Here is a 27,461-nt window from a genome sequence, read left to right as displayed (position 1 = left end):
GAGTAAACATAGATCATTTAAAGCATTGTGCCTTCAGAAGGCATGAGTGGCAGCCCAAACATAAATCACAATCCAAGAGATCAACCAGAACACGAGTGAATAAATCTGCCTCGTTTTATAACTTGGAAAACTGTCTCTGCTCTTCTCTCTAGAGAATGAATATAAAATCACCAAATCATCAGAACTGAAAGGACCCCCAGAGACCATTTCTACTTAAACATCATATTGCCTGTAAAAAGACTCCTCAGCTACCCTGATGGTGGTCCTCACCCTCAGGGGGTGACTCCAAAAAAACGGCAGCTCTGACCACATCATAGGACAAGCCCTCCCAACTTTAGATGGGTCTGCTCTACAGTGCTGTCTCACCCTGAGTTGCAATCTGTTATTTCACCTCATACGCACCCCAGTCCCCCTCCGTCCTCCTTTCCTCTGCCCAAACATGCCCAACACCTGCAACAACGCCTAAGTCACTACCCACTTTCAACACCTGAAAAAAGCTAGTTTATGACCCTTATATCTGCACTTTTCCACATTATCCATGCCCAGTATATTCAAATTCCTCATAGGAAAATTTTTTGAGACTAACCGCCTTCTTAACTACCCTTCTCTGAATATACCCTGGTTTGGCCACATTCCTTTTAAAAGATGGCTCCCAGAACTGAAAATTGCATCCTTTGTTCAAGAAACACTTGCTGAAAGCCTAACGTGTGCCAGGCGTTTGTTCAGGCCCTAGAGACAGAAACCAACCCACCAGGCCTGGTGCCCCGTCCAGCTGAGGAGACAGTCAAGCCTACCATGCAGAGAAGGTACAGGGAGTGCTCTGGGGAAGAAAGTACCAGGGGCCTGGGAGCACGGAACAGGTTTGCCTGACACACTCTGGGAGAAAGTTCCAGAAAGGCTTCCTTGAGGAAACAACTTTTAAGCCGAGACATTATGCTTTGTTTAAACAGGCTAGGTTTTTATTAGCACCTCTGGAAGCCCATCATGCTGGTGACATACTGAGATCGAAATCAACTAAAATCCTTAAATCTTTTTTCATATGCCTCTCCCCACCCTGTGCAATTCAGTTTGGGGACCTAAGTACAGAATTTGACATTTATCCCTATTAGGTTTCTTCTTGTTAAGGTTGACAGCTTTGATTCCTGATTTTTCTGTCCAATTTTTAGCTATCCTTCCCCCTGGAGTCATTCAAAAACCATTAAGCTTGTCTTTGAAGTTGTCAACAGGTCTTTGAGAAAAGTCAAGAGCAGTGTCCCTGGAGATTCAGGTGATATCAGTCCATTAATGGGTACTGTGGAGGTTACAGATACTCAACCAAGCATGCACCCACCACCAATTAATCCAGGGGCTTTCAAACTTGTTTCTTTGGTAGGAGAAGTTCTCTATCAAACAAAATGAAAGAGATTCCCCATACATAAACAGATAACACAGGAGCTGCTCTAGGTGAAGAAAGGGTGGAAAGATCCAGCCATCAAGGGCTCCCTCTCCCCACCCCCCAACCAGACCTCTCAAGAAACCTTGGTGGCACCACGTGTATCCACGAAGCCCCCTGCAAAAACCAGCCATCTTGCACAAGCATATCATGAGAGACGGTCTCCAGTGATTTGAGGAAATCAAGGGATCGTCTATCCAATTAGTAGGTCCAGCAAGTCACGAAAACACAGTACAGTTGATCCTTGAACAACATGAGTTTTAACTGCTGCAGGTCCACTTACACGCGGATTTTTTTCAATAAATACACTATATACATATGTGATCCGAGGTTGGTTGAATTCAGTGATGTGGAACCCGCAGATACAAAGGGCCAACTATGCGACTTGAGCATCTGAGCATTTTGGTATCAGCGGCAGGTCCTGGAACCAATTCCCAGTGGATACCGAGGGATGACTACAGTCCTTTTTGGTATGATTTACTCACAATGAACCAAAAATAGTCCTTCAAGAAAACCAGCCATCTATTCAATAATTCATTCTAGTGTTTTATTTAATTATGAGAATCTACTTTCTCCATCCCCTTTTGGAAACAGGGATGATTTCCTATCTCCATCTTCTGCCATTTTTCCTGGCCTCCTCACTTCTGAAAGATTACAATCAGAGTTCCAAGATCACATGGGAAATTCTTCACATCCAAGGATATTGTCTGAGCCTAGGCAGAACGTGAGCTCTGCTATATTATAAGCTTCCTAAAAGTAAACACCATTTTTATTCGTCTTTGTTTCCCAAGAGCCTAACATAGCACCCGGTGCATAACCGATACAAAAATAATGTTCAAATAGTTTGCTTGTTAGTCTTTAGTTGTTAAAAAATATTGAAATGCTCTCTTTTGACCTTCTCACCTAGTTTAGATTTCAATTCAACTTTCTATATAGAAGCAAATTATAAGTTGAGTGTTAAGACCTTATCCTTGCTGTCACTTAACTTCGTATCCTTAAAAAACCTTTAAATGTCCTGAGCTCTCTTACAAACCACAAACCTCAATCTCCTGACATTACAGCTTTCTGCTCAACTCTATAGAGCACCCTTGGCAGTAATAATAATTTCTTTGGGTATGCCTGTGACCAAAGAGAACTGATGAAATGCATCACTCTTTCTAGAGAAAAATGCAAATTACTCACAAACGATCCACAAGTGGGCACCTAAGGATATACCAATTTTTATGCGTTCTGCCATGGTTAAACCTTGAGCTGCCCTAAAAGAAGGGAAAGTTGACAATATAAGGGGGGCAGAGGAGGGTGGGGAAAGAGAGAGTTGTGAGTGCCTAGTAACTTAAGTTTCCTGTTACCATCTCAAACAAAAACGAAGCACTCTGGACAAAAAAAAAAAAAAAAAATCCATACTATTAATAACCATAAGATTTCAATGTTTCAGTATTATAATCTTCTTTATAGATAAAAATCTTTGTAATATTTTTCTTAGGAAAAACCCCAACAGGCTTAATTATCTAGTAAATAGTCGTACCTCGGGGTATCGGTTCCAGGACTCCCGCAGATATCAAAATCCACGGATGCTCAAGTCCATTACTCGACGCTCCATATCTGCAGGTTCCGCATCCGCAGATTCAGCCAATCTCGGATCCTAAACATAGTACAGGATCCCCGCTTGGTTGAATTGCAGATGCGGAACCCAGGCGGATAAAGACAGCCGGCTGTATTGATAAATATGTACAATTTTATGACTTTTGAAACTGTGAAACTCAACTTCAGAAAGTATTAGTTTTTATTCCTACCAACAGAGGTTAGTGCCTCTTCCACACCCCTGCAGCGACTTCACACTACTAAAAAAATTAAAAAGGTTTTTCCAGTTTGATTGACAGAGTGGTGCCTGATTTTTTAACTTGCACTGCTATGATTACTAAAGAAGTTGAACACTTTTCATGTGTTTATTATTTGTATTATTTTTGCAAATTACCTTTTTATGTCTTTTGCCCAATTCTCCCTTTCAGGCACTCACTTTTCTTACTGACTTGCGGAAGTTCTTCACAAGTTCAGTAATATTGTTTTGTCACATGTCACAAACATTTTTCAACCTACCATTCCAATTTTAACTTTATTTATGGCGATTTTTGTTTTCCTTTTCTCACGTAATCCACCAATTCAACCTCTCTTTTTATAGTTTCTCCCTTTGGTGCCATTATTAGAAAAATATTCCCAAGTTAACGTTATATAAATGTTTCCCGTATTTTATCCTGGCATCTTTAGGGTTTTATTTTTTACACTGAAGTGCTTAATCCATTTGGAATTTATTCAGGTATATGACAAAGTCTGGATTATACTTATTTTGTTCCAGATGGTTAGCCAGCTGTCCCAACACCATTTTACTGAATTAATTTATCTTTTCTCCACTAACTCAAAAGGCTGCCTTTTTCATATACTTCCTCTCCACTCAGGCACCTGTCTCCCAGGATCTGAAACTCGGCATATCCACAAGTGAAATTCGTGATCCTCCCCTTCTCTCCAGTGATCCCCAGCTCTGGGAATGGCTACTTTGCTTATTACTCAATTTTCGTGTTGAGAACTTGGTTATTCCTCACCCCTGCCCTCTCCATCACCACCTCCCACGCCCACACACACATTTAAAATCACTAAATTTTATGCCCAACTCTATGGCCATGGTCGTAGTCCAAACGCCATCTTACCTTTCCTGGACTGCACCAGCCTCCTCACCGGGCCCCGAATCCCCCTCGGCCCCTCCAGCGCGTTACGCGTAAATAAGGTCCCGCCTCTTCCCTACTTTCAACCTCCTATGGCTTTCACTGCTCTTCGAACAAAGCCTGCGTTCTTTACGTGACGTGGAAGGCCTGTATGATCTAGCCCCTGCCTACCTCCACCTCATGCCACACCTCTGCTCTCACACAGTTTCCAGACACACTGGCCATCTTTTCATTCCTTGAAGGCCCCCAGCTGCTCTTCCACTCAGAGCCTTCACGGGCCAAGTTCCTTCCATGTTCCGTGCTCATCTCCTCCCGGCCGCATCCGATTCCTCTTCCCCACACACATGCCTGCCTAACCCCCGTTTATCTTCAGAGCCCAGCTTAAATGTCATCCCCTCAAAGTAGCCTTGACCATGTCAGTTTCCCCTGCAAAAACACCCTCATTACACCTGGTACTTCTCCAGGGTGGCACTTCTCACAAGTGTTGCTATTATAAATATTACAAGATCTCCCTCAGGTGGCAGTTCTAGCAGCCAGGGCTGTCGCCACCTTACTCACAGCCCCTCTCAAAGAGTTGAAGGCATGTGTGCCCATACAGTCAGACTCATACAGTCCTAAGTCAAAGGCATTATCTTTCCGTCTGCATTCTAATTATTACAAGTATACTCTCCCTCCTAAGGTCTCTAGCCATGGCTAAAAAGAACATTCTTTGATAGGCAATTGTAGTTTCCACCTAGAGAGCCCAGCACTATTTCTGATCCTACCTCTTAAAAGCATTCACAAATTTCAGTTTTTTGCTCAGAAAGTACTCTCAGATCCACAGATCCTGGACTGCCACATTGGCTACCTGCTAAACGTGTCCTGACATTCATTCATTCTTTCCTTCATTCGTCCAGCAGTTATTTATTACCCACCAACAGTGCCCAGCTGAGCCTCATAACTGAAACTGTACCTTTATTATTCTCCCCCATATGATTATGTCTCCCAAACCAATTCTAGTTGCCAATTATTCATTTGCTTTTCCCCATGACATAAGTGCTGTATCACCATGCAGGGTCTATAAAAGTCCAGTCAAAAGCAAACAAACACTAGAGTTCAGTCATCTGTGCCGCTTCATCACAATCAGGTAAATGGACGGCTTCTTTAAGACCCTCTGTAACAGTCTGAACTATCAATACCACCGACACCCCCATCCTGCAGCCTGTTTCCCCCGCCTGAACCCGAGGGTGAGTTAGAGACAAGAGAAGAAATTCAGGTCCAGCCTCAACCCACCCCCAATGCCCACACATAAGGAGCTGCCACCTCAACTTTCCTTAATAACCCTTAGTTCCGGTCCACCTGACAAAAGCTGCTTTCCAAAAGCATCATATTGCAATCTTGCGTTGTGACTAGGAGAAGGTTGAGAACCACAAGACATGGAGCATAAAACTGCAGAAAAAGGACTTCCCTGGTGGCACAGTGGTTAAGAATCCACCTGCCAATGCAGGGGACACGGGTTCAAGCCCTGGTCCCGGAAGATCCCACATACCGTGGAGTAACTAAGCCCGTGCGCCACAACTACTGAGCCTGCGCTCTAGAGGCCGCGAGCCACAACTACTGAGCCCACATGCCACAACTACTGAAGCCCGCGTGCCTAGAGCCCGTGCTCCGCAACAAGAGAAGCCACCACAATGAGAAGCCCATGCACCGCAACGAAGAGTAGCCCCCGCTCGCCGCAACTAGAGAAAGCCCACATGCAGCAACGAAGACCCAACACAGCCAAAAGTAAATAAATAAATAAATAATATTTTTTAAAAATGCAGAAAAAGTTTGGCAACAACCTAAGCCACACTCCCCAAAGACAGCAGCTCCCGTGCTGCAGCTACAAGACCCCCAATCTATTTCTTACCGAGCCCGGCTTCCTGCTCTGGAGTCCCAGCTCTCTGAGACCAGCTCTCTTATAATAAAGTCCATATGTGACAAACCCGCTGCTAACATCATACTCAACAGTGAAAAGCTGAAAGCATTTCCCCTAAGATCAGGAACAAGGCAACGATGACCACTCTTAGCACTTTTATTCAACAAAGTATTGGAAGTCCTAGCCACAGCAATCAGAGAAGAAAAAGAAATAAAAGAAATCCAAATTGGAAAGGAAGAAGTAAAACTGTCACTGTTTGCAGATGACATGATACCATACATGGAAAATCCTAAAGATGCCACCAGAAAACCACGAGAGTTCACCAGCGAATTCGGTAAAGTTGCAGGATACAAAATTAATATACCACATCACCACTTCTGCTCCATAGCAAGGTTTTTCAGTCTGGAGGGATGGAACCCCAAAGGCATTTCTGATTAAAAATGGGCTAGAGATTTTCCATTGCTAATCACAAAGCCAGTTTTAATCTTCTATATATTATTTAACTAAAGAACTAAGTGACCAGTTGAATATCTATGTATTTAAAAAATGAAATTATTTACAACCTGAAAAATAAACAAATAAATAAATAAATTTTAAATGATTTTATTTTTCAGTTCAATAGCAAAATACAGTCATTCTGAAAAATTATACCACACTGTAACTATACGTGCTGAAAAGGGTGACATGAAGCACATGCGGCAAGTGACTCACTTTGCTGCCTTTGAAAGGAAGCACTGCTTTGCACCCCTTTCCTCTTTATTAAATAGCCAAGATCACACATTGGTGTTTATTAAAATAACCAATAGATTTGGCTCTTTGACATGTGCCAACCCAGTGGCAACAAGGACTCTGAAAAATAAAGACTCCCCAAGCCATTTTCATGACTCAACAAAAGGCTTCAGACCAGGAGGGGAAAGTGCATTTCACTTTATATTAGTCAAGTGTAGTTCGCTGGAAATCAGCTTGTTTTTCTCACTTTCATTTACAAATTCCACTTTATTACTTGGCTCTTTCAATAACAGCTCCTGAAAAAGAGACCTTTTCTCCTCAAGTACTTGTACACTTCAGCCTGGAGTTTTAACACATCTCTCTTGGGGGCCAGCCTCCTCAGGATGGGGGTGACTTCAACTCACGAAGCCCAGGAAACGGACATCAATGATGAGTCTCCACAGTTTGTGCTGCTCTCAGCCTCCAAGACCAGCATCATAGAACAGCTTGTAGAATTACCTTGGAGATTACATTTTAACTTGCCAGTTAAAGTTCTGGCAACTTCAGACAACGCTCTGAAGGAGTCATCCTGACATGACATAACACACACTCCACTCTAAGTCTCAGCTCCCAAGGAACTGCAGGGTAGCTGTCGGGCCAGAAAATAGCAGGGGACTAGAGTCAGACAGCCTGGATTTGATTCCTGCCTCCACTTTTTACGACTGGTGCGGCTGTGGACGAGTCACTCAACCTTCCTGTGCCTCGGGTTCCTCATCAGCCAAATGGGTGCTGTCACTTTATACCAGATTCCATCCTCTATTCTTACTTTAGTCTCATCTCTAATGGCCACAGCTGGGGATCTCTATGCTAATGAGGGATACAGCTACATATTTCTTATGTTCATTCTGTCTTATTTTCCTTCCACTTCACGTGCATACCTGTAGACTCAGGATTAATAACAATAGGACAGAAATATGAGCGAGGCACAGGGCAAAACAGAGTTTCGCCGATGAATCTTAGTCAGCTTTTATGGCATCAACTGTGATACCAGGCACACAGAATTGCATGGTATAGAATACTTAATAATAGAGGAAAATATGTGCAATATATTAAACAGGGAAAAGACAGGTTGGAAAATTATATATGTGTGTGTACACAAATACACATACATATATAATACAGGTAATCGTATATAAGATTCAAAATTACGCATAAAAATATTGGAAAGATACACACCAAAATGGTAACTGTGGTTAGCAGTACGTTATAAGATTAAGGACTTCATCTTCCTTCTCTATGCTTTTCTGAACCTTACCAAATTTCTTTTTCTTAAAATACTTTTCTGATATTTTTATTTTTTTAAACTTTTTTGTTATAAATTTAGTATTTATTTATTTTTGGCTGCGTTGGGTCTTCGTTGCTACACGCGGGTTTTCTCTAGTTGCTGTGAACGTGGGCTACTCTTCGTTGCGGTGCGCAGGCTTCTCATTGCGGTGGCTTCTTCTGTGGAGCACGGGCTCTAGGCATGCGGGCTTCAGTAGTTGTGGCTCGCGGGCTCCGGAGCGCAGGCTCAGTAGTTGTGGCGCACAGACCTAGTTGCTCTGCGGCATGTGGGATCTTCCTGGACCAGGGCTCGAACCTGTGTCCCCTGCATTGGCAGGCGGATTCTTAACCACGGCACCACCAGGGAAGTCCCTCAAATTTCTATAATTAACTAATAAATTTAAAAATCAGAAAAAAGGTTTTCTTCACAAACATTGTTTTCCCCAGAAAACAATGTTCCTAGTGAACTTGTATTACACACAAAATCTGTAAAAGTGATAATGGTCATAGCTAATACTTATTTGGCATTTATTATGTGCCAGATACCGTAGTAAGTATATTGCACAAATTATCACCTTTAGTCCTCACACTCTCTAGGTTCCGACCCCCATTTTGCAGGTGAAAAAACCTTAAGTTATTCATGTGAAGTTGCACAGCTGGCAAGTGGTGGAGCCCAACGTCTGAGCCCAGGGATCTGACTCCAGAACTCCCTCCTGTGCGGCCACGAGGCTGCCTGCCTCCACCCACACTGCTTCCCAAAACCTAACCATTTGTTTTTAATTTTTACATCTTTCATGCTCTTCGGACTCTTACCCTTTGGGGAGGAGGATGGAAATAGACAATGTGTGCCCTTCTTGCCTGAGGTGACAATCAAGCACTTTCTACATGGAGGGTATCTCTTCTTTAAACAGAGGGGTCAGGCTTCCCTGGTGGTGCAGTGGTTAAGAATCTGCCTGCCAATGCAGGGGACACGGGTTCGAGCCCTGGTCCAGGAAGATCCCACATGCTGCGGAGCAACTAAGCCCGTGTGCCACAACTGCTGAGCCGGCGCTCCAGAGCCCACGAGCCACAGCTACTGAGCCCACATGCCACAACTACTGAGGCCCGCGTGCCTAGAGCCCGTGCTCCGAATCAAGAGAAGCCACCGCAATGAGAAGCCTGCGCACCGCAACGAAGAGTAGCCCGTGCTCACCACAACTAGAGAAAGCCCACACGCAGCAACAAAGACCCAACTCAGCCATAAATAAATAAATAAATAAATTTATTTAAAAAAAAAAAAAAAAGAGGGGTCAGGGGACCACGCAGAACTAAACAGGGACTAGCACTGACCACTAGGCGACTCCCCTTATCAGCTCTCACAGCACCTTGAACCTCTCCTTCCTGAATTTCCTCTTCTCCTTGTACTTTAATTTGCTTGTTGTTTGATTGCTTCCAACATGCCAGGCACCGTTCTGAGCACTTTACATGTATTACTTGTCTTCTCGTGGTGATTGTCCCCATTTCAAACATAAGGAAACTGAGGCCTAGAGAAGTTAAGAAATGTGCCCAGGGTCTCAGAGCTAGTTAGTGAGGAAGCTGGGGTTTGCCTCTGGCTCTCGGGTCATCACTCTCGAATGAGTGAATCAATCAATCAATCAAGGTACACCCTCCATTTTCTAAAAATCCTTCTCTCTCTTATTAGGATTGTTTATTTTTATTTCTCTAGGTACTAAATATTTCTGACAAATTCTATTTCTAATATTTTAAATTTTTATTGCTATTGTGAGTGGATTTTTTAAATTATATTTTCTAATTGCTTATTTGGGATACTCAAGAAAACTATAGATGTCTGCATGCTTGTAACCTTTGCAAACTTACTGGACACTCCCATTATCTGTTATAACTTTAGCTGATTCTACATTATTTTAGCTACTTAATCTCTTAATTTCAGTAAATAATAATTTTGACTCCTCCTTTCCGACATGAAGATAATCATTTTTTCATGTTGTCCAACTATGTTGTCAGGCTCTCCCAAAAGTACATTAAATAACATGAGAGCGGGCATCCTTGTTCTGTACTTTATTTTACTGCAGGTGCTCCTAGTGGCTCAACATTAAATATGACATTTGCTATTGGCTTGACACCCTTTTTTCAAGTTAAGGAACTAGTCTTTTACAAAGAGTTTTTATCAGGAATGGATCCTGAATTTCATTTTCAAATGCCATTTCAGTACTGAGAAAATTATGATTTTCCTCCTAGCCATTCATAATCGATGTTGTTAATATATTTTATATCATCAAATCATATTTTCTATTCAGTTTCTACTTGATCTGGCTGTAGAGTTTTTTTAATACACCAAAATTAAAATTCACTAATTTTGTTTAACTGATTTCTATTTAGTTTAAATTTAATTTTTTATTTTAATTTGAATTTAATTAGAATTTTTTAAACTACATCCATAGATATTCGCTGCCTGTCTTCAGTCTCTCTTTACCAGCTACACCTCTGGACCAATCCCTCCTCTAAGACACCAACAGAGCCACTTTTTAAAATCACAAACATGGCTCTTTCTCTCTTATACTCAGAAATCTGCAACACCTCCATGTTTCCTGTATGATAAAGTATACATCTCTGAGCATGATAATTATTACCCTTTATAATATGGCCCCAACTACCTTTTGATCTTCATTTCAACCATGATCCCAAAATGCCCCTCACCCAGGACTCCTTTTCTCGTGATTTGCCTGGGAGATCCTTCCTTATTTTCTGCATGGGGACAACTGTTTACTTTCTTGAGCCAACACAGCTGCCACCTCTCCTCCTACAGCCCTGCACGGTTCTCCTGCCTCTTTGCCCCTGGGAGCACAGACCTCTATCACGGGCCCTACCGCAGCCTGACTTGTGCACTTGTGCGTGGTAACCACTTCTTCAATGGAGGGTCGGATGGTAAAAACTGTAGGTTTTCCAGGCCACGTTTGATCTCTGTTGGATTTTTTCCTTACATTTTAATAATGTAAAAATGATTCTTGGGGCTTCCCTGGTGGTGCAGTGGTTGAGAATCTGCCTGCCAATGCAGGGGACACAGGTTCAAGCCCTGGTCTGGGAAGATCCCACATGCCGCGGAGCAACTGGGCCCGTGAGCCACAATTGCTGAGCCTGCGCGTCTGGAGCCTGTGCTCCGCAATGGGAGAGGCTGCGATAGTGAGGGGCCCGCGCACCGCGATGAAGAGTGGCCCCTGCTCGCCACAACTAGAGGAAGCCCTCGCACAGAAACGAAGACCCAACACAGCAATAAATAAATAAATAAAATAAAATTACAAAAAAAAAAAAAAACCAAAAACCAAGGTGCTATAGAAGCACTTTAAAAAAAAAAATGATTCTTACCTCACAGGCCATTTAAAAAAACAAAACAACAACAACAATAGGCCACCAGCTATGGGCTGTAATTTGCGTGCTCCTGGCTTATAGGTTCATCCCTCCCACTCGACTATAGGCACCTGAGAGCGGGAACAAGCTCTAACTCATCTTTGTACTCAATCTCCCAGCTCCTGGCACGTAGAAGGTGTCAAATCACTGAAGTCAGTTGAACTGAAACAGCAATAACTAATTTATCCTAATGAGTCAAATACATCCCTGGACAATTTCCCCAAATCTTGAAATAGCTCAATAAAAAGTCGTTTTGCATTTTGAGTCTCTTAGGCAGCTGGACATTAAAAGCAAGCTATAACCCTGGGTGAAGGGAGAAATAGCTGCTTTCTGCCTCATTTAGTAAGAAAAACTATGATGTTCGGCCCCAGAGCCTCTCCCTCCCCAAATGCAGAAGAAGTGCTTCTCCTGTGATAGAGTTCAAAGCTAGACTGCTCCCTGGGCCCCCATACAGAATATAACTCTAGCAAAATCCAGCTTTGCAAGTAACCCACTCAGTCTCTCATCCTAGAAAACCACCTGGACTTGGGATGCTGTTGTGAATACCTGCCACTGACAGCCTAGCTACCAGTGATTCATTTGTCTCCCATCTCACCGTCACTGGGGTGGAAGCATTTTTCTGAGTCATTAAATACCACAGAGACACTGGCGTTATCGTTATTATTGCTACCACCCTGCCCCCAGGTTCTCCCAACCAAAAATGCTCTAGAAGGGAGAGGATCAGCCCGCTCTGGTTAAGGAACAAGCACTGTTGTTAGAAATGAGCTGTCATCACTTCAGGGTCTCCACTCCTGGCTTTCTGGGGCTCCCAACAGCATGAGCTGGGAAGGAAGCCAGGAGCAGACAGAGCCACTGCTAGGAGGAAACGGCCCTCTGTGCACCTGCTCTGTGTGAAGCTGAGAGTTTCCAAAGGAACGAGGCATCATACCTACATCCGGCAGGCCCACCTGGGCCCAGGGAGGCAAAGCACCAGGAGGTCCAGACAGCGTCAACCTCCAAGCCAGGCAGGGCTCCTGAGTGTCTATTTAGAGGAGGAGCCCAGCGGCGTCAAACCCCCCACGTGACAAAGCTGGCCAAGAGCTGCATGCCCTGTTGGGCTCTCCCCCCGCAGGCCAGGCTCAGGGGAGGACTCCAGGTCCAGTAGGTGGAGCGAAGAGCATGAAGGAGCCCATCAGAGTGGGTCACCCTGCACAGGGGTGGTTACACCCAGCACAGCCCCCAGTTCCTCGGCACCAGGCAGGTTTCAACAAAACAAATCCCAAACCCCTGCTTCCTGGAGGAGGTGAAGTACCTAGTGTGCTCCAGAATAGATATGAGGGTACTGAGAGAGGGTCGGTGAAAACCCACTGTCCCCAGACAAAATCAGCAGCCCCGAAGGACTAGGTCCTATGACCTTGGCTCCGTGTACGTTAGTTGTTCCCAGGAGAGGCCATCCTTCCACACATTGAAGCTCCTGAATTCAAATGATCTGCTTGTGATCTGTCAGAGCTGAGACGCAAACTCTGTCCAGTACAAAGTCACATCAGCCCAGCCACCTCCAGCCGACCAGGTGAGCAAGGGCGTGTCACCCGGCTCAGCGTCCTCACCCACCCGTGAACAGATGCCGCTCTGTGCTTCTCTTTGAGAGGCTTCCCAACACAGCTAAACCCACTGGGTGCAGTAAATACAAAATCAGAAGAGTTAGAACATGTTAATAAGAGGAGGACTCGGATTACAAAGGGAAATGAAAGAGGTGAGAAAATGTCAAATGTCGCACGTGTACTCGGGCTGGGTCAGCATCTCTCTTAGTTTGATGTTGACAGTACCCAGTCGAATCTTCTGAGCAGACGTGTTTATAAACAGCCTTTTACCCTGACCTGTTTATAAACAGAAGAGCTTCCTTGCTCAAAATCCCCCTTGGCTCACAACACATTCAGAAACGCCAGCATCACTTACAGCCAGTTAGTAATGCTACACCATGTTCCATGTTCTCTTTACACGAGGCCTCGCCACACTAGAAACAGTCATGCTCTAGTGATTAAAAAGAGAGACATGTGCTCCTGAAAATTAGGGGACTTGGTTAAATGGTGCGACTGCAGCCTACATGTGGAAGCAAAGAAACGAACAAAAATAAAACTTTAAGTCAGTAAACTAACAGTGCTTTACTAATCATGCAAAAAGTAAGGATAGAAAATATAGAATAGAAGACATGGTACGTTACCCAGAAGCCCTGCTAAAGACCGCATGTCCTTCTCCATCAGCATGTAAATCTCTTCCTCTGAGAAGCGGCCAATGCCGTGGCCGTGCATCTCGCGTTTCACGATTCCTTTCGTTATGTGGCACACGACCCACCTCAGCAGGTTACTGAAGGGACCGCCACCACTAAGAGAGAGCATCTTCCGGGTCTCATTGAGATTGTCCACCCACTGGCAATAAGCTAAGGTCCTGCAATTGCGTGGAAACAAGTTACTACTGTGCGTTAGATACATAGCAGGTCCACAGAGTCAATTTCCAGCGAGGGGTTGGGAATTTAGCACACTCTGGAGGACTGAATCATTGCAGCTTTTCCAAAGAGCAGTCTGCATGGCAGATATTACAACAGACTCTAGTCCATGCCTGGATTTAGGGCCTGAGGGAGAAACAGTGACAAATGCAGATAGCTTGCCATGCTACCATCCCACCAAACTGCAGCTGCCTGCAGATCCCCCAGCCCACAAGGCCATGCTTCTGCTTTCTCTCAGGCAGCCCCACAGAAAACAAGTAGAAACCTACTTTAAAAGGCTTTTAGACAAGACAGTGAGTACCTGCGTGGCGGGGTGGGGGGCATCGGGAAGGAGGCGGCAAGGACTGGGGTGCTGGCTTCATTCTTTCTTGATCAAAGTAATGGTTACAAAGGTCTGCGCTCTGTGGGGTTTTTTGTTTAATTTTTATTGAAATATAGTTGATTTACAATGTTGTGTTAGTTTCAGGTGTACAGCAAAGTGATTCAGTTTTATAAATATATATATATACTTATATACATATATTCTTTTTCTACATTCTCTTCCATTATAGGTTATTGCAAGATATTGAATATAGTTCCCTGTGCTATATAGTAGGTCCTTGTTGGTTATCTATTTTATATATAGTAGTGTGTGATTTTAATCCCAAACTCCTAATTTATCCCTCCTCCCCTTTGATAATCATAAGTTTGTTTTCTATGTCTGCGAGTCTATTTCTGTTTTGTAAATAAGTTCATTTGTATCATTTTTTTTAGATTTCACATATAAGCGATATCATATGATACTTGTCTTTCTCTGTCTGGCTTAGTTCACTTGGTGTGATAATCTCTAGGTCCATCCACTGTTACTGCAGATGGCATTATTCTTTTTTATGCTCTGTGTTAATTAATTAAGCTGCACATTTTTGTCTTGTACACTTTGTGCATGCACTTTATATTTCCTGATATCAAAGGAGCTTTTAAAAAGAAATCTTTTTGCCTTTTTGACAGGATCAGGGAATAGGTACAGCTGTCTATGTTTACTATAAACCATATAAATTATAAGTAGTACATAAATGATTCATTCTCCAGAAAGGCAGCTCTCTGCTTCGGTTTGTTCTCCAGGACCCTGGAGCGAGCATGAACACCAAAGGAACGTGGTTGGATCAGTCTTCCCATCTGGGCGGTGCTCGTGGCAAACACCCACCCCTCCAGGGGCTCCTGCGTATATGTGTGGACAGCTAAGCAGCTATTCCCTGCTCGTGTGCTATGCTGGTTGCAACACCCAGGCCTTTGCTGAGGTTGTTCTCTGAACCTGGGCAATCGCAGGAATGTTTTTATGGTTCATAGTGTTGGTAGATAGAAATTAAAAGGTTTTCCTACTGAAGGCTAAGAAAAACGTAGCTGTAGGCGTACAGGCAGAAGATGTTTTAGCTTTTCCTCACAGTGAGCAATAAAAGCTGTACTGGAGTCATCCCTACTCCCACTGTTGGTTGATACAGCAGTAATGGTCACTTGGAAAACATCAGAGGAATGAAAATATTTTTTACAGAGAGAACGCAAGGGTTGATGGCCAACTGTAGCTACTTTCCACCTCAAGAAAAAGAAACAAAAGCGGAAAAGAAGGCCCTGAAATTTTGATCATTTTATATAGTTCGATTCTTTTCAGTGCTCTTTCCTGAGTATGAAAATAAGAAAAAAAAAAAAAGATTTCTCTCATTTTTTTAAGCCTTCCTGATTTTTACTGAAAAGTCCCACAACCAATTTCAACATACTCTGTACTACAACCACAACTCTTCTTTATTAGCTTTTTAAAAGATGCTTACAAATCTTATTAGAAATATTTGTGTACCTCTTTTTGTAAGGATCTCAAAATGAAGTATTGAGGAGGCAAGAAATTTTGACTGAAAAGAGGAAAAAGTACATTGCAATGGTGACTAATTAATATGTAGAGAGTCAATAACACTTTTGATATAAAAGATTTCATTTATTCTAATAGATTCTTTATAAACATGCAAACAAAACGCTTTTCTATTTGCTCTTCTTTTTATACCTGCAGTAATGAGGGTGTCAATTTTCACATTTCTTTAGAATAATCAGCACTTTGATTCTAACTGTACTAGATCTAAATTCACAATAAAAAGCCTATACCATCCTTGATTATTTTGGAAGTCAGTGATCTGAGAATAAAACTAAATTATCCTAAGTTAAGTATGACCAGGTAATAATAGCATCCAGGAAGCATCTAAGGCATAAAAATGAGGAATATGGTGGCTGTAAACGGACAGGTTGACGTGAAAAAGAATACATTCTTTGTAGACAAATTGCACGGGCTTTATCACAAGCACAACTGATCTTGAAGAATGAGCAGGAGTTCACCAGGCATGAAGCAGAGGCAGAAGGCAAGTGCATGAAGAGCCCTGGCTGCTCTATGAACTGCAAGAACTTCAGGATGGGCGGGTGGGGTCCGGGATGCCTGAGGGAGTTTGTAAGAGTTGAAGCTAGAAGGGTGGGCAAGGATTGGGTCAGGAGGGGTCTGATGCAAAGGGGGCTAAGATTTATTCAGAATGCAGAGTTTAACCACCAAAAGGTTTTAAGCAGACGAGAAACATACTCAGATGTGTGGCAAGGTGAGGAAAGGACTGGAGGTGGAGAAACCACAGAGGAAGCCATCTCCCAGGCTGATGGTTGGAGTGGATGGTAGCCAGTGCCAGCATACACGAGGCGGGACAGATTTAGGTGGTGAAAGATGAATTAACCTGTTGCATTTGAAGGTTCCATGGAACCTCCAAGGGAGGACGTCCCGAGGGTTGAGAATTCACAAGATAGGTTTAGACTCAAGATAAAGAATTTACGGGCAGGGGCATGGCGGTGGCAGTTTCAAGGCAGTGGCAGTTTCAAAGCTGTGAGAGGGGCTGAGGTCGCCTCAGAAAGTCTCTAGGGTAAGGAGTGGTTTGGGAGAAACCTAGTTCAAGGGTAAGTGAGAAGACTAGAAGGCCAGGCTGGAAGGGCCAGCCTGGAGAGAAGTAGGGACACCGCTCTCTGTGAGATGGAGATGTGAGGGGCTGCAGAGAGGTTCCAGGCGGGAGCCTGATGAACTTGGTCTCCTCTGAGAGCAGGAAATGAGGGCACAGGCAGAAGACGAGGACGCAGCACTGGGGAGAGAGTCTGAGAAGACTGACGGGTTAGAGGAGCAGGTGGGGAGGGAAAAGGCAGCTGTTGTCTGGGCACACACAGCTGAGCAGGGAAGAGAAACACCTCCCGGCCCCGATGCAATGGTGTAAGGTTCTCCACCTGCGTTAGCAGCTCGGATGCAGGGCACAGAAGAAACACTGGGTTGATTCAGAATTTTGCAGCTAGAAGTAACCTCAGAAACTGTCTGGCCTTCTTCCCTTCTCTTTCCCACCCTGCTCTCTATTTCTTTCCTCTCTTTCACTCCCTGTGCCCCAAATTACAGGCCAGTATCAGGGAAGAGAAGCAAATGAGGGCCAGGCAGGCTCTTCCAGGGTCAAGCCCCATAAGGTGTGTATAAACGACAAGGTCAAGTCAATTTCTACAGGTCAAAGACATCACTCATGCATGCTTCCATATCATAACAGCCACTAATCCACGTCCTCCCACACCCAAGCTTCCTGAAAACTCTCCACGTGGTGGGTCTTCCATCCCCACCACTCCACCGAAACCACTCTCGTCCGAGTCAACAATCCCTTCTTATTGCAAAGCTCAAATACATTTTCTTTCCATCTTTACCTTTCTTGAACTCTCGGCAGCAGCCAACACTATCATCCTCTTAGAATTGTCCCTTAGCTTACGTCTCTACTGCTTTTCCTCTCACCTCTTCCACGTTGCCAAGATTTTTCTCTTTATTCCTTCCACCTTCTTACACGTCACTCATGGGGTGATCTAATTTTCACACCCATGATTTCAAAGTGAGGACTGCCCATGAGACCTCTGCCCTGAGGTCCACGGATCCATGTGAAGGAGCTTCGGGAGCTCAGACCAACATTTCCAAAGTTGGATTCGTCCTCTTCCTTCCCTTCAATTCTGCTACTCTTCACCCAAACCAGAAAGAACCCCAGGAGTTCCTGTTCACTGCTCCGCACGCCTCACTCCTGACGGCCCGTCACCCTGTGGCTTTGCCCTTTTCTCCAACTCAGTTAACACTGCAGTGCAGGCTGCATCACTGCTCAACCCTGAGGACAGTGGCCTCCTTGCAGGGCTCCTGACAGCCCCTCAAGGCCCTCCGGAAATCCATTTCCCCCGAGGCAGCCACAAGAAGCCTCCTAAAACACAAACTGAATGGTACCTCGCTGCTTCTGAGTCATTCATTAACTCCCCATAGCTGCTTAGCTTGGCACGCCAGCCTCCCATCCCTCCCCACAGCCTGACCCCAACACCTGCATCACCTCCCGTGCACCCACCACACAGAATTACACATGCCCCCCCCCCCAGACACCACTTTCTTGCCTCTAAACTTTGGCAGATTGCTGCCCCCTCTGCCTGGACATCCTCATCTTCCCCTCCCACCTGGCCCCTTCGCCAGCCACCCTGATTGGCCCTAGATTCTGCTGTGGCACCATCTCCTCAGGAAGCTTTCCCCGCGTCGCTCCAGCAGGTGCTGGTTGCCTGGCCTCGGTTCTTCAAACACTCCCCCGGCGCTGGCCACTGTGCAAGCTGGGTGCCTCCCTCCCCTGTGAGCCATCTGAGGACAGGGACAGCATCTCGTCACCTTGCTTCCCCGCCCCCATCCAGCACAGTGCCAGCTACTGGTAGTCATCCATTCACTAAGTCTGCTGAAAGAATGAATTATCGATTGAATGAAAAGCCTTCACTTCTGAGCCAGCCTCTGCTAAGTAGTGTTTCTAAGGGCTGACAATATTTACGCAGAGAAATGGAAAGAGAGATGCCTATGGAGAATGAAGAAGAAGGGGCTGCCACCATTCTCTTCTGGGATCTGCCTCTTCACTCTCCACTGGGAAGAGGCCCACTGCACAAGGAATCAGGAATTATTAACTGGAGAGGACGGGGAAGGCCAATTTGGAAACCAGACCAGGCTGAGCAGTTAAAATAATTTCTCATTCTGAGAGCCTCTCTCAGGAAGTTGATACTCATTTTCGTTATCGCAACTGATGTATCTGGTCTCTCCTACAAAATGAGGTCGAAGAGGCTTTCTCCTTTTTCAATATTGATTATCTTAGAACAGAAGAGTAAACCCTGTTCAGACATTTTTAAAGCAGATTAGGAAGGCAGGAAAGAAAAGCAGACCTCTGATGTTTTAACGAAGACATCCCTCATTAGAACCTAACATGAGGCCTGGCCCATAGCAGAAATGACTACTAGTACATGTGTGAGAAACTGCAAACCATGGCAAACTACTGTTTGACGAATGAGTCTTAGCATATTGCCTTCCCAACCACGAGAATGCCCTTTTCTGGGTGATGCTACCTCCTTGCCATCTTTCACTTGTACTCTAAATGCTCAAGGGTGCGAGAGCATATGATATGCTTCTGTAATTTCACCACGTTTCACAGGCGTTAGATTAGCCTCTCCAAACAGGAGTCCTCGCTACGTCTAAAAGTAGGGGTGGAGGGGGACAAAAAAAGAAAGGAGAAGGGACCACATCAATCGAGCTGTAATCAGGGAGAGAGTGTCTCCTTGGCTTTTAGAGAAGGAGATCTTGGGTAAGTCATTTTATTAAAGCATCCCATCTCTCCCATTCACCAAAAGCCAAAATCAAAATTTAAAAATTATGGCCAACCTAAAAATGAATTTGAATCCTCTATTCTAACCCTTATATTTTGACGGGTAAAACTGTTATGGCTATAGATAGTTTGACAACGGTGCTCTGCACGCTTCCCTATGGGGTTGGAAGACGCTCAAGACACTCAGTAGTGTCCACAAGGGGGCAGTATGTCGCACAGAAGCAGCTATAGCTCCTGTTACCGAAACTCAATTTCGTTCCAGTAATCAGACTTCGCTTTACACCGGCTTCCCTGCATTAGATCTAACTTGAGCATCCAGTGGAACAAAGGGAATGAAAACCCATCTCCCTCATCTTCAATAATAGCTGTATAATGCAAGCGTATGGATTTCAAGTTCAGGAAAAACCACTTTATAGCTGAGTGTGCTTATTTGAACAGACCTAACTCAGAGCTTCAGAATTATGTGATGTTATATAATGACAGCCTTCCAATGTCTTTGCTTTTCAGAAAATCATATGTGAAGTGGAGTATTCTTAAGGTTTCAGACCAAAATAAACATATCTGAAAACTCCATATAATTGAATCAACTGAGTCAATTGATTCCATCTCTTCCACTTCTGTAAGTACAAACACAACCTTAGAGCACACTGATGGTCAGAATTTAACAAGCTCTCATGGAAAGCTCATACTTGTAATGTTTTCCTACATATTGTGGTCAGTTCCCTATGCTGGCCCCCGGTTTCCACAGGTACACATTTTCTTACCATGGGTTGCACGGGCAGTGTGGGGCTGGGGGGGTGGGGGTAGTGTCTTTTCTCCCCTGGGATTTAGAGCTCTCAGGAAAGCCTGTTCAGGATCTCCCCAAAGCAAGGAGTTGGCTAAAGGTTTGGAAAGTTTATGAAACAGAGAAAGTTTGTTTTTCCTTCCGCTACTAGAGACTAAAAGAAATTGGAGGAATTCGGATTTTTTTTTTTTGAAAGTTCACTGGATATTTATATCTCAGTCAAGACCTGACCTCCCACCTTCACTATCTGTTCCTCAAATTAACCCTTGAGACACAAATGAGAAACAGTAGCTAACCCAAAAAAAGTATTTTTTTAATTAAAAAAAGAGAAGAAACTACAAACGACCTAAGCAACTTCCCAAGCACTTGGGGGTTTGTAGTCTGTAAAATTAAGATTCTTCCCCACCAGGGTACCACCTCCCAACTCTCCCTCCCACCCCTCCCCACCACACCCCATCTCGTTAGCAGGGACCCTCTCATTAGGAAGAGAAGGGAAGGGAAGAGCAGGAGATGAACTTCTACCGAGAGTAAACATATATAAAACGTCACTAATACCCAGAGCAAGAAGCAGTGATGGGTGGTACTTGGGACTCTAGCTGGATCAAAGTCTTTCTAACTGGAATATAAATTTTATGAACCACTACAGAAAACAAAGAGTGTAGAAAAATATCAACTTAAATGTAAGGTTTTCGGCTTTTCAGGCAGCTGACAAAGTGCTAGCTCTCCACATTAACGGGCCCATCCATTAAACAATGTAGCACTTTGACGGGGGCCTCAGCAAGGGAAGGCACCGAGGGTTTGGGTGCCTGTGCTGGTTCTTCATTTCCCTGATCGCTGCAAAGCGGGGACTCGAACCTGGCAAGCAGGTGAGACGACTCTGCCCCTCAAAGGCTTTTCCCTGAGACTAAGCATGTCACCTGCACTCGTGCATTTTGGTCCATACTGCAACCCCTGTACTCTTTGAGAGAGGAGGGCCAGCAGTTCTCCACAGGTATTATAAGGAACAGACCCGAGTTCATTCTGGGCACACGGAGTCTGTGATCACTCCCAGGCTGATCTGCACCCCTGACTCCACTCTCTGTCTGGTTCCCTCCTTCCTCCCACCCTCTGCAGTGAGAAGGGGAAGAAAGTGGTGCTTCAGGTCAGCCCTGGAATAAAGTGAGCAAGAACTGAAAGTGGAAAAAGAAAAAGAAAAACAGACGGTCACAAAATCCAAGAGACAAGTTTTCCATTTAGAAAGAGAGCTGAATGGATGAAATAGGAATGTGATGGCAAAAAACCTTCTACAATCAACCCTACAGTGAGTGAATTTCTTGGTGGAAGAGGTAAAAGCTACTCGATGAGCAATAACCCAGGAGTAACAATTAATGCCAAAAAAAGTGGGCTCAGCAATTCTTTATTAAATCTTTGGAACAAGATAAAGTGCAGAAATCAGGGAGAAAACATCTCTTATCTATTGGAGTGTATAGAAAGATGCTAAAACTCCAGAAGACGGATGAAAGAAAAAGAAGAAACCCACATATCAATGAGCTTGTAAAGCAAGAAGAACCAAGTCTGTTTAACTCGGGCGATGTCACAGCCAGCACGCCAGGTGCAGCACAGGGGCACCTACCTACCTCATCCACACAGTGTGTGTTATGCTTCGGACTCAGGGAATACGGGCTAGGAGTCAGCCAATCAAGGCAAGGCACAGGATAGGAGTCAGCCAATCAGAGCAAAGTACAGGCTAGCAGTCAGCCAATCAGGGCAAAGTTGCTCAGAAAACAGTAGTATGCTTTACTTCTGGATCATAGAGAAGCTCTTGTCATCCAAGGAAAACTGACAATACTCTGCCAAAGCTTGCTTAATTTATGTCACCTGAGACTTCTGTCCTGCCTTAGTCTTCTGTTCCCTCCTCTGGGTATCTGATGTACTATCACTTTAATTCAGCAGTTTGTACTGGTAAAAAGCCCAGTCTACTGAAATATTTCCCTCACCTCAGTGACTTAACATCAGGGGTCAGCCAACTATATAGCCCATGGGCTAAGAAGTTTTCATATTTGTAAATGGTTGAGGAAAAAAAATCAAAAGAATAGTATTTCGTATTAAATGAAATTCAAATTTCAGTGCTTTTGTTGTTTTACTGAAACAGTCACACTTATTCATGTGTGTACAATCTGTGGCTGCTTTTGCACGAAAACTGCAGAGTTAAGTAGCTGCCACAGACACATATGGCTCGAAAAGCCTAAAATATGCACTAGCTGGGCCTCCACAGAAAATGTCAACCCTGTTCTAGATACCTAGAAACTTAACAGTCGTAACTTTGACCCCTAAGTCAGTCAGAATGTAGAACACTTTGGAAAAGGCGGGGGGGAGTGTCTGAAAAGTGAAACAACTTAGCTTACTCCAAATGATAGGGACAGGCCCTGGACACCCACCCAGGCGCCCGCGGGGACTCACCAATAGAAATGCTCCTCCACCATCTTAGTCACTGCCCTGGAGATGGCTCTTTCATGAGGACCAAGGTTTTTGTTTAAATTCACTCCAAGTTTCTCTTCCAGAAAGTCAATTATGAATTCTGTCCCAGAAACTTTTTCATGATTATATTCAATCCAAGGCATTTTCCCTTGAGCAGAGAGCTTTCCACCAAAATAGTTCTAAGCAAAGTAAATTTTAAAAAGAGAAAAGCAATGTTTTATTTAAACTTCACTGTATGATTAACAGAAACAAATATTCCAATGGCATATTTGATAGTGACTGCACTATTCAAGTGAATGAACTCAGCATATAAACTCTTAAGGGAATAAGTAGTTACTCTTAAAAAAAAAGATTTGTCTCACATGAAAATATTACTTTACTCCCATAGATTTTATCATGGGTTCTGGCTTACTGTTTAAAAAACAAACAAAAAAAAACAGCAGGGAGGAAGGGAAGTGTTGAAATGACCCTGATCCTGGTAAGAGTCAGTCTAGTTATAATATGTGAACAACCCAAAAATGCAAAAAGTAAAAATAAGCCATGAGGAGGCTTGTACTGACCAGGCTACTGATCAAAAACCTCACTTGAAACCCAGTAGCTTACACTTGAAAATGCTTAATACCACTACACTGCAAACAAGTGGTCCCAGAAATTATAAGTTAGGTGTAACAAAGGGTGTCCAACAGACTCAACTCCAGTGCCTGTGAAAATGCAGATTGCTGGGCCCCCACCCAGATCACTGGGTCAGAATCCAGGGAAAAGTGCCCAGAAATCTGTGTTTTTGACAAGCTCCCTTTGATTCACACCCACACTAGAAGCTCACAGTGTCTCAGAGGGGATTCTGATCCCAGAATGGGGTTGGGTGGGGAGGTGGAGGTGGAGTCACACACTTCACAGACACTGAGAATGACAGAGTAACATCTTCTCACTATATTAAAAGATCTTAACCACACTGATGGAGGGGATTCTGTGGTAATGATTGCATTTACTCAATCCCTTTTCCCAGTAAATTTGGATTGTGTAGAACCCAAAGTTGATTTTTAAATCTGAATCCATTTTTGGGTGGTCTACACAGACTAAATTAATCAGATTATTACCAACTCTTCCTCATACTTCATACAAGTCGATAGTTCAGATACTGTGGGCTAATAGCAAGTGTTGGTTCCCGTGGAGGAAACTGAACTCTCAAATATTGCTGGTGGGAAAGTAAAACGGCACAGCCACTTTGAAACTATGTGACAGTTTCTTAAAAAGTGAAGTACACACCTGCCACTCAATCCAGCCATTTCACGCCTAGGTATTTACCCAAGAGAAAAGAAAGCATATGTCCATGCAAAGACTTGTACACAAATGTTCATAGAAGCTTTATTTGCAATTGTCAAAAACAGGAAAAAAAAATCAAATGCTCATCAAGAGGTAAATGAATAAACAAATTCTGGTATAACCTTACCATGGAATACTACTCAGCAATAGTTCATAAAAAGGAATGAACTATTGATACACACAATGAATTTGGTAGAGAACAATGGGGACTTTAACTGTTCTCTGACTCTTGGTGTCTTGATCTCTTATCTCATTGATTATTCTAAAGAAATTCATTCTAGGCCTAAGCCTGGATAAGGGAGTTATTGGGGCTGCTGCTAGCCATATTGTTTTTGTGCAATTTGGAAAACAGAGCCTCCTCTGGGTGGATACAGTCCATGCCAGGATTCACAGCTTGGCAAGAGGTGGGTCCAGATTTTGCCCCCACTCCTTGTCCAGGCACTGTTGTGCAGTGAACAACCTGCACAACTATACATGGCAGCCCTAGACATTACTCCTGATGTTGAGAAATGTCAAGTTTTAAAAGTTGCTAGTACATCTGACATTTTTAAAATTTGTCCACTAAAGATGTGAATTTACCATATAACATAGTATCTGCTTCAGATTGCTCTTGATACCACCCATATCCTCCTTCCACATCCCCTTCTAGACTCTTGTCGTTCACAGATGGATTCTATCCTGCACACTGACATCAGAGGGAACTGTCTGTAGTGCAAATGAGATGCAGGACCTCTGCTGCTCAAAATTACCCAACGGCTTTAATAGGTCTAGTCTAACCCCCTTCACAAAGCGGTCTAGGCCCATACCATCTAGTCGCCACCCACCTGCCCAGCCTCCCTGCTGCCAGTGCCTCTGATTTCCTGAATTCCAACTGCCCACCCCTAACCAAGTCAAAGTCCTGCCATCTCTCTGACTTTGTACACTCCTGTACCTTGTGCAGGAATCCCTTTGCCCAGCCTCTGCAAGTCCTATCCATCCTAAAAAATTCAGTTCAAATTTCACCTTGTTGGTGAACCATTTCCTCAAGGCACAACCATTATCTGCCGTTCCTCCATGCTTCCACTGTGCAGTGTATATTCCCCTCCCCTTTCAGAATTACTGTTTCTACATCTGCCCTTCCTCTAGTCCATTCCTTCCCTGAGGACTTGGTACATTTTTATCTAGACCATTTTTTTTAATTGGGATAATAAAAATCAGTGATGAACTCTTATGGGAATGAAAGTTCTAGTAGGTTTTCATCATCAAAATTTTTTTTTTGCTTACCGGATAAAAAAAGCAGGAGACAACATTTTAGAGATAATATGAGTATATCTAAAAATTAGATGAATTCAAAAAATATTTTTAAAAAGAAACACAAAAATGTCCAAAGTAGTTGTCAAAACTATGTGTGAGAGGCAGGTGATCTTTTTCCATGAATTTCAATTTTTCTGAATGTGGTTATATTACTTTTTAAATAAATATATATAATTTTAAAATAATACTTAATTTTCCTTAACTTCCTTAAATATACTAAAGAACTCCTGGTCTATTTTTATCTAAGCAATTGGAGTCTGACTGGCCCACCAAGAGTAGTTTCTGAAAGTAATTTGGAGAAGAAAGATGAAGAGGTAAATCCTCTTTACCTCTTTTCCAAGCTGATGTTTCCCCCTGCAAGTCTGTCCTAGATGAGTTGAATGCATCTACACTTACACTACATTATTAGCACAGCAGTGAAAGCAATAGGCTTTGGGTTTAAAGATCTGCTTCCCTCATTTAGTCAATCTGTGACCTTGGACCTCCCTGGTCTCCCTTAATCCCCCCTGGGCCCATCTATATAATGGGGATAAAAACAGTTGCTTGAATTAAATGAGAAAATGCACACCAAGTGTTTGACAGAGTGCCTTCATCAGAAGTATTAACATCACCATCACCATTTCCAAATGGAGAACTTGAGGCCTTAAAAGAAATCCCAGAGTCTTGGGAAACTGACATGCTACACTGGCCACAGTGCCCCCAACTTTTCAGCTAAATTTATATCCATTACATTCACTGCACCTCTGGAACCATCTTGAAAGGTCTCCCACTGGCTAAATTTGAGATAATTTGAGCAACTTTTGTGGATTATAACACGTTGAAAAAAATTCATGCAACCGCTATTGTGAATAAGAAATAGAGGCATTAGTCTCTGCCCCTGGTTCCCAGCACAGAGCTCCTAAAGCCCTTATAAATTCCTAAGTGCTAAGAGCACTAGGAGCACCTTTTGCTCTAAGGAGGTGACTCTGAGTGGGCTCCTGGATGAGCCGGTCACCAGAAAGACCAAGTCACAATTAGAAGCTTAGCATTTTCAAACCCCTCCCCCATCCTCCAGAGAGGAGAGAGGGGTTGGACATGGAGTTATTAACTGATCATGTCTACAGGAGGAAGCCTCCACAAAACCCCCAAAGTATCGGGTTTGGAGAGCTTCCAGGTTGGTGAACACATTCACACTGGGAGGGTGACACCCTCAACTCCACGGGGACAGAAGCTCCTACACTCAGGACCCTCCCAAACCTCACTCTTCATCTGGCTGTTCATCTGTATCTTTTATCATATCCTCTAATAAACTGGTAAATGTAAGTAATCGTTTCCCTGAGTTCTGTGAGCTGCTCTAGCAAATTAATCAGACCTAAGGAAGGGTCTTAGAACCTCTGATCTACAGTCGGTTGGTCAGAAGCACAGGTGACAATCTGGGCTTGCAACTAGCATCTGGGGGTCTGGGGGGGGCAGTCTTGTGGGACTGAGTCCTTAAGCTGTGGGATCTGACACTATCTCTGGGTAGCGTCAGAATTGAATTAAACTGTAGGATGTCCAGCTGGTGTCAGTGAATCACTTGGTGCGGGGAAAAGCCTCCACACATCTGACCGAAAGTGTCAGAAATGAAGTGTTTCATGTGAGTAGTAAAGGATACTCATGGGGAGAAACACGCAGTAGGAAGGAACTGGTTTTCCCTACACAGGGAGGAAAAATCCGAGTATTTCCCTTTACAAGTAGATTTGTAGAAGAATGTCCTTCTTTTTTGAAGATGCACACTGAAGAATTGAGGGGTGAAGCGTCATGATTCTTACAGCTTATGTTCAAATGTTGCATCAAAAAAATTGTTCATAAAAGTATATATAAAGAGAAATAAAGGAAAGAAGGCAACTTGTTAACAATTGGTGAAACAAGGTGAAGGGCATACGGATGTTCGTTGTATTATTCTTTTAACTTGTCTGTAGCTTAGAAAAATTCCGAAACAAA

General features: G+C 43.6%; 1 protein-coding gene across 5 annotated transcripts in view; it reads right to left on the bottom strand.

The window, feature by feature from the left end:
• Nucleotides 1-27,461, bottom strand: part of FAXC (failed axon connections homolog, metaxin like GST domain containing) — a 73,802-nt gene that overhangs the window by 28,307 nt on the left and 18,034 nt on the right. For all 5 annotated transcript variants that reach the window (XM_068551424.1, XM_068551422.1, XM_068551420.1 and 2 more), the window contains 2 exons: nucleotides 22,866-23,062; nucleotides 13,683-13,906 (listed from right to left, as the gene is read on the bottom strand). In XM_068551424.1, coding sequence (XP_068407525.1) covers nucleotides 13,683-13,906; nucleotides 22,866-23,062 — 421 coding nt within the window. The remainder of the gene's footprint in view (nucleotides 1-13,682; nucleotides 13,907-22,865; nucleotides 23,063-27,461) is intronic.

This window comes from Eschrichtius robustus, chromosome 9, assembly GCF_028021215.1.
Source record: "Eschrichtius robustus isolate mEscRob2 chromosome 9, mEscRob2.pri, whole genome shotgun sequence".
Taxonomy (NCBI): Eukaryota; Metazoa; Chordata; class Mammalia; order Artiodactyla; family Eschrichtiidae; genus Eschrichtius; species Eschrichtius robustus.
The sequence above is the reverse complement of the archived record's forward strand: the minus strand, read 5'-3'. Positions and strand labels throughout refer to the sequence as shown.